The sequence below is a fragment of the Cheilinus undulatus genome, linkage group 4, assembly GCF_018320785.1.
Source record: "Cheilinus undulatus linkage group 4, ASM1832078v1, whole genome shotgun sequence".
NCBI lineage: Eukaryota > Metazoa > Chordata > Actinopteri > Labriformes > Labridae > Cheilinus > Cheilinus undulatus.
Genome location: NC_054868.1, coordinates 35,835,052 through 35,840,942, shown reverse-complemented (window position 1 = coordinate 35,840,942; position 5,891 = coordinate 35,835,052). Strand labels below are relative to the sequence as shown.

The 5,891-nt window shown below is 37.5% G+C and overlaps 1 protein-coding gene across 1 annotated transcript; it reads left to right on the top strand.

Moving 5' to 3' along the window:
- The first annotated feature begins 2,686 nt into the window (after positions 1-2,686).
- On the top strand, positions 2,687-5,123 carry cdkn2a/b (cyclin-dependent kinase inhibitor 2A/B (p15, inhibits CDK4)). The gene is made up of 2 exons (XM_041785686.1): positions 2,687-3,073; positions 4,271-5,123. Exons 1-2 carry the CDS (start codon positions 2,945-2,947, stop codon positions 4,523-4,525), a joined length of 384 nt encoding a protein of 127 aa, XP_041641620.1. The 5' UTR covers positions 2,687-2,944; the 3' UTR covers positions 4,526-5,123.
- The last annotated feature ends 768 nt before the right edge of the window (positions 5,124-5,891 follow it).

Genomic DNA, 5,891 nt, shown 5'->3' with positions numbered 1-5,891 from the left:
TCTCGAAGTTTTACCATTTTGAGCAGAAATGAGGAATTTCAAACTGAACTCATCCAAATTTGAGCCGGCTCACTTCTCTGAGAAGTCAGAAATTAATCAAGCATAACATTCAACCACGAAAAGTCATTTTTCTGTTCAGGAATGCAAGTTAATAACTATAATTTGACATATTAATCAAGAAATAATAATGTGCTTTACTATTTTTTCATTTTTTTTTTGTAAATCAGTAAATTTGAAAAATGATAGATAACAATAATAATTCTTTTTTAGCATTAAAAATATATTTTCGGTCAGGGCAGCTGAGGCATAAACCTTACTTTGGGTGGTGGTCTAATAAATTTGTTAAGCACTGTGTGTGTGTGTATATATATATAAAATTGTATTGTATATTATATATGTATTATTTGCCTGATCACATGTTGTAAGTAAAACTTTAATGATGCAGATTCAAGCAGATGCTTTGTATTAATAATTGTGGTCACAGTATGTGTCAACCTGAAAGCAGCATCAATCAGCATTATACATTTTTCAGACACAGGATGAGATCAAGAACCCCTCAGAGGGCCACAAATGTGCTGAATTAACAACATCCCACGTTTAATCACTTCCATCATTTTATCGTAAGATGTAATGTGTATGTCAAACTTTGAGAGACTTGCAAAATAGTGTGTATTCCTGGGGAACTATGGGTGGAAGAGCTGGTTTTTCTCGTAGTGTATTGGTTTTCAGTTCCCTTTCCCTTGATGAACAAAATGAATAGGCAGATGGCCCAACAACTGACTGACATCAGCAGACACTATGAGACTATGAAACCATTTTTAATGACAGACTTAAATTCCTCCCTCCAAGCTCAGTTTTTTTCTCAAACAACCTGATTGTAAACATGATGTGTGTTATTTTGATTCACAAGCAGTCATTATTGTACCAAGGGTTAACAATCACGCCATCCAGCCTCACCTTGTGCAACATTTGCTCAATTTACACATCAATTATAGGTCACATTCCTCGCAGAGGTCTTGCACTTAGAACATTTGTGTGGTAGTCTGCCACACTGCCACATTTACTAAGCAAAAATCACATTCACATTAAAGTTCCTAGTTTACAGCTGCAGTTAAGCACGTTTAAGAGATGTATGACAGTACAGTTTTATTATGACTTCTTAAAAGCTTCAATTGTTAAGTTGCACTTTTATTAAATTGTTTATTCATATGTTTATACATTTTTTAACAAATAAAGACAGCATTGATTTGCACACAATGGCTGCTGTTTCTTCTAACATGGTGACTGACCAGCATTCCAGTCATTTTAATGAACAGCCTCTATTCACTGGTTACAATCTGTCCACGACTCTGTTAACATACCTCAGCTTCCTGTTTAAAAAATGTTTTAGACTTCTCAGCAAACTCACTTCTTTTTTATTTTTGCATGACTAATGGAATTTGCTTTTTATTGCTTTTGTAATTTCAGGTCTTTCAGAGTACGAGTGACTGAGTCACCTAGACTTCTCCAAAGTTTGAAAACGTGTGTCTATGTTACAGAAATGCCCTTTAAACGTCCTAAATCAAGATGGGATGAGTCTAAAACAGATTTGTGTTCAGTACAGTAATACAACAGCATTTCTAAACTTAGTCTGAACTCATCTTAGAGATGGTGATAATTTAACTCAACATTGCTTTTCAATTATTGTGTTACCTTGCTGATAACCCCCACTCATAGAAAGAGTAAAAATCAGGATAGTTTCATTTCAACTGTGCCAGCAAAATAATTATTAAAGATTAGCATTCACTGTTAGTGTTGTTAACTTCTGCTATTCTCTCCTCTTTTTTCATCATCATTGTAGTTGCTAATGTTAATGTAACAACAATCATTCTATCATTGAATATGGTTATATACGCAGCTAAATGAGAGCCATTCTTCAGATTTAACAGATGACTTGTGCTCCATAAAGTTTTGTAAGAAACATAAGTCTGGGTTTTGCTTGAGTTTTCCACCTGGTAAAGGGAGGGGTTTTTTTCTTGCCACTGTCACATTGCTAACTAATGGTGAATTAATGGGTCTTTGTAACTGATATAAAATAGAGCATGGGGTAGACCTGTCCTGTCTGGTAAGTGTTTTGAGATAAAATATGTTATTTAATGGGACTATACAGATAAAGATTGACTGATGAGCTCAACTTTTTGCTTTACTAATACAGCCATTATTTTTTTCTTTTGAATAAATGCTCCAATACATAAACTAATTTTCTGTATGTCTTTGCATCATTGAAAATGTGATCTTTAATGTATCTTTCAGTGTTGAAAAGACAGCAAATGATGAATCTAGAATATTTCTTAATATAATATCCAAGCTGAAATATGATTTTAATTATTTTACAGCTCAATAACAACTGTACATACATTTTAAATTGTGGTCATGCCATACTGAAAACTCCGACTCCAATTTTTAGATTACTTTTTCTTTCAGATCACAAGTTAACACAAAAACGAAATCCCTGTTTATTTTAAATGAGAAGATTATCCAGCGATTTTTAATGCTGTCACCTCTGTATGGACAGTTTCATTAACTGGTGTGACAACGGAGAAAAATGAATGAGTACAGACCAGAGCTGCGCATGCGCACTATCGTACCACTGCAGCATGTGACGTCACATATTTAAACCGAGGCAAGTCCGGACACACTCCAACCGTCCGGAGGAGAAGGCGATGCGACGACTATCTCTTTGACCAAGACAACCGGCTGGCCGGACAAAGTGAAGACCCGTGGAAGATTAGAGGACACACAGCTGTACAGTCAAACCACACCGTGGTTATCTGACACGCACTCCGCGACTGTTTTATTTTCTCCAGTCGTTTTCCTTTTCCTTAAAATAGGCATCATCCTCATCACACGGCTACCTGTCAGAGCAATCTGGCACGTAGGTTGGTAACGCTGCGAATTGCGGGACATGGCGATGACTCTCGAGGATGAGCTGACAGCAGCGGCAGCGAGGGGAAACACGGCAGATGTGGAGGAGCTCCTGCGGAAAGGAGCTCAAGTTAACGGGCACAACCGCTTCGGACGATCCGCTCTGCAGGTCAGTGCCTGGATGCAGCCCGTAGAGGCCCATAGTCACGGATAGTTGTGATGCGTGAAGTCAGTTTACATCACAAGTTGCTATTATTGACATGTATCGCATATATACATATATATGGGTGGAAATGTAGATTTTGTTTAATATACCGAGGCCGCAGGAGAAATGAGGAAAGTGACAAGCAGCATGCACACAAGCCGTGTGTGCATGTTTTGATCAAACTTCAACTTTTCTTTAGTCTTGTAAAGCCAAAATAATGTCTGATACATCGTAATAAAACGAAACCTTAGGTTGCTGATTCGTACATGAGTAAAACACATTACTGGAGTTTTTTTTTATTTTCCATGTGCTTTTAGTCACCATTAGAATTCATAATATTGCTTACCTTGAAAAATATGTTCAAGTGATGACCAGCCGAAGATAATACAGTGTTATCATGGGACATTTTTAGTAAATATTCGTGTTATTAAAACGCCCTCCTGTCATAATATGTTTACATAAAGTGTGCAAATCTCGCGTAACTCGGCTTTGCTTCATTTCCAAATTATAAGCTTTTACAGTAACAGATAAACATCTCCTAAGGAAAGTTTACTGTCAAAACTGCTTTTTATTTTACCATGAATCTTTTTTTTTCTTTGTCCAGTGCTACTTTTTCCTTCATTCCTTAAGTGAGGGCGAGAGGCCTTCGTGACTTAATTTGTATTGGTTCATGTTACAGTGCCTAAAACTTCACAGTGTGTTGTTTGATATATAGTAGCTTGTATTTAAGATGAAAGAAAACGAAAGTAAACATGTAATAAGCGTCAAACTGTTGGTATTTTATTTCACCTTGGCCTGGTATGTGAAATATGTGATTGATCCACTGGCTCATTATTGTCCTATATCCTCTCCAAATCAAACTGACTATTTTAACCTGTGCGACTATACGTTTTATGGTTGCTTATCATGTAAATAAATAGGTAGGTCAGTTTATTGAGCCCTTAATAGCCCTCAGGTGTTTCAGTATGACTGGTCACACTTTTTTCCAAACTGTGAATAAAAGTGGCTCCGTCCTCGCCTAGATATTTTACCAGCAGGATTTTTAAACTGCAGGTGCATGCTCTTATTTTAAGCTGAAGCTGAATCGTAAAGCCATTTTTATGTTTTTATGATGGTAATCACGTTATATGAGAGATTAACTTACGTCATGTTGCTGTGAAGGTGATGATGATGGGCAGCACGCCGGTGGCCCGGCTCCTCCTGACGCACGGAGCTAATCCAAACGTGGCGGACAGAGACACCGGGCACACCCCGCTGCACGACGCGGCCAGGGCGGGCTTCCTGGACACCGTGAGGCTGCTGGTGGACTTCAGGGCAAACCCGCAAGCCAGGGACAATGATAACCGCCGGCCGAGGGATTTGGCCAATAAACACGGCCATATGGATGTGACTGATTTCCTGGATTCTCTGGAGTAATCCCCGTGATGCTTTAAAACTCCTGCTGCTTGTTCTGAATGCGGACTCAGGGCGCGGAGAAACGGGGCCTGGAGAGGCCTGCTGCCTCAATTATGCACACAAGACTGTTTTGCTGTAAAAACAGCTTTATTTATTAGTCCGACTTTTTTAGAAATAGGGGCCTTTATTTTATCGCAAACGAAATATAGGCTTTGTATGCGCGCAAGGTCGCTTTTAAACAAGTAAGATTTTTTTGTGGTCTTAACTCGAGCCCAATCACGGAGAATTTCGGACAAGCTAGCAAGGAATCATTAGATTTGTAAAGTCAAAAATCTATTAGTTGCTTTTTCAGACACGGGTAATATCTGTGTCAAATATGCTCAATAGCCATGAAAAATGTCTTGCACTTTTGTATATTGATGTCCGAACCGATGCACTTTTTTCCCTCAGTATTGTCTTTCTCCTGCAGGGGCTTGAAGTCCTTTATCTTTTTTGTATATGATTTTCAAATCTGAGGTTTAAAAATCATTTAATGTAATTTATCTAAGCGTCAGATAAGGCGTTTTAGTAATATAATTGTTCCTCACATCAGCTACTGATTGAAGGATGAATTACTGATTGGTACCTGAAAAATAAACATTTTAAATAGTTTAAGTGTTTGTTTATTTGGCTACATTTGAATACAGTTGGGAATGTTTGGAGAACACATCTTGCTTACAGGGCTGAATCTTTCAAATTAAACAGGTTTTAAGGAGTATTGACAGAGAAAAAGATAGAAAGGAAATGTTTTTTTTTTTTTAAACACTGAATGTGTGGTAAGACAGGCCTCCGTTCTTACTCGTCCATCTCACAGTGACTACACAGTTAAAATATCAAGGCTGATGCAATCACTCTTCGTTTTTTACTTTCACAGGAAACACACTTTAATTCATAAACCCTGTTAGGTTGATTTACTGGGAGGTGAGTACAAACATGCTCTCATAAAAAGCATTTTTGTGTTACAGACAGTATTACTGAGCTGCTTGATTTTCAATGAGAAAGTAGGATTTGTACAAATACTCACGAGGATTAGGAAAGTAGGTTTTGCATTCATTTTGAGAAATGAATGGCATGAGCTTTTCTTGGTACACCAGACCAGAGCTTAATTTTCTGATTTAACGAACTGCTTGTGAAATGTCAAATGTTATGGCATTGGTTGTAAATACCCAACTTTGATGATTCCAGGCAAATCTATCTGTTTTTCATATGGTGAGGTTTATCATAACACATTTTTGCAGACGTGCTGAGTTGTTTAACTATTAAAAAGCCAAATAACATTTTTGTCAGGGAGATTTTCCCCCCTAAAATTGTGATTTAATATGGGATTTTTTAAGTTCCTCATCTGCCA

Bases quoted from the DNA above. Each gene is read 5' to 3' on its own strand.
- cdkn2a/b (XM_041785686.1), top strand. From the start codon at position 2,945: ATGGCGATGACTCTCGAGGATGAGCTGACAGCAGCGGCAGCGAGGGGA. The intron at 3,074-4,270 runs GTCAGTGCCTGG...GTTGCTGTGAAG, and splicing joins TCGGACGATCCGCTCTGCAG to GTGATGATGATGGGCAGCAC.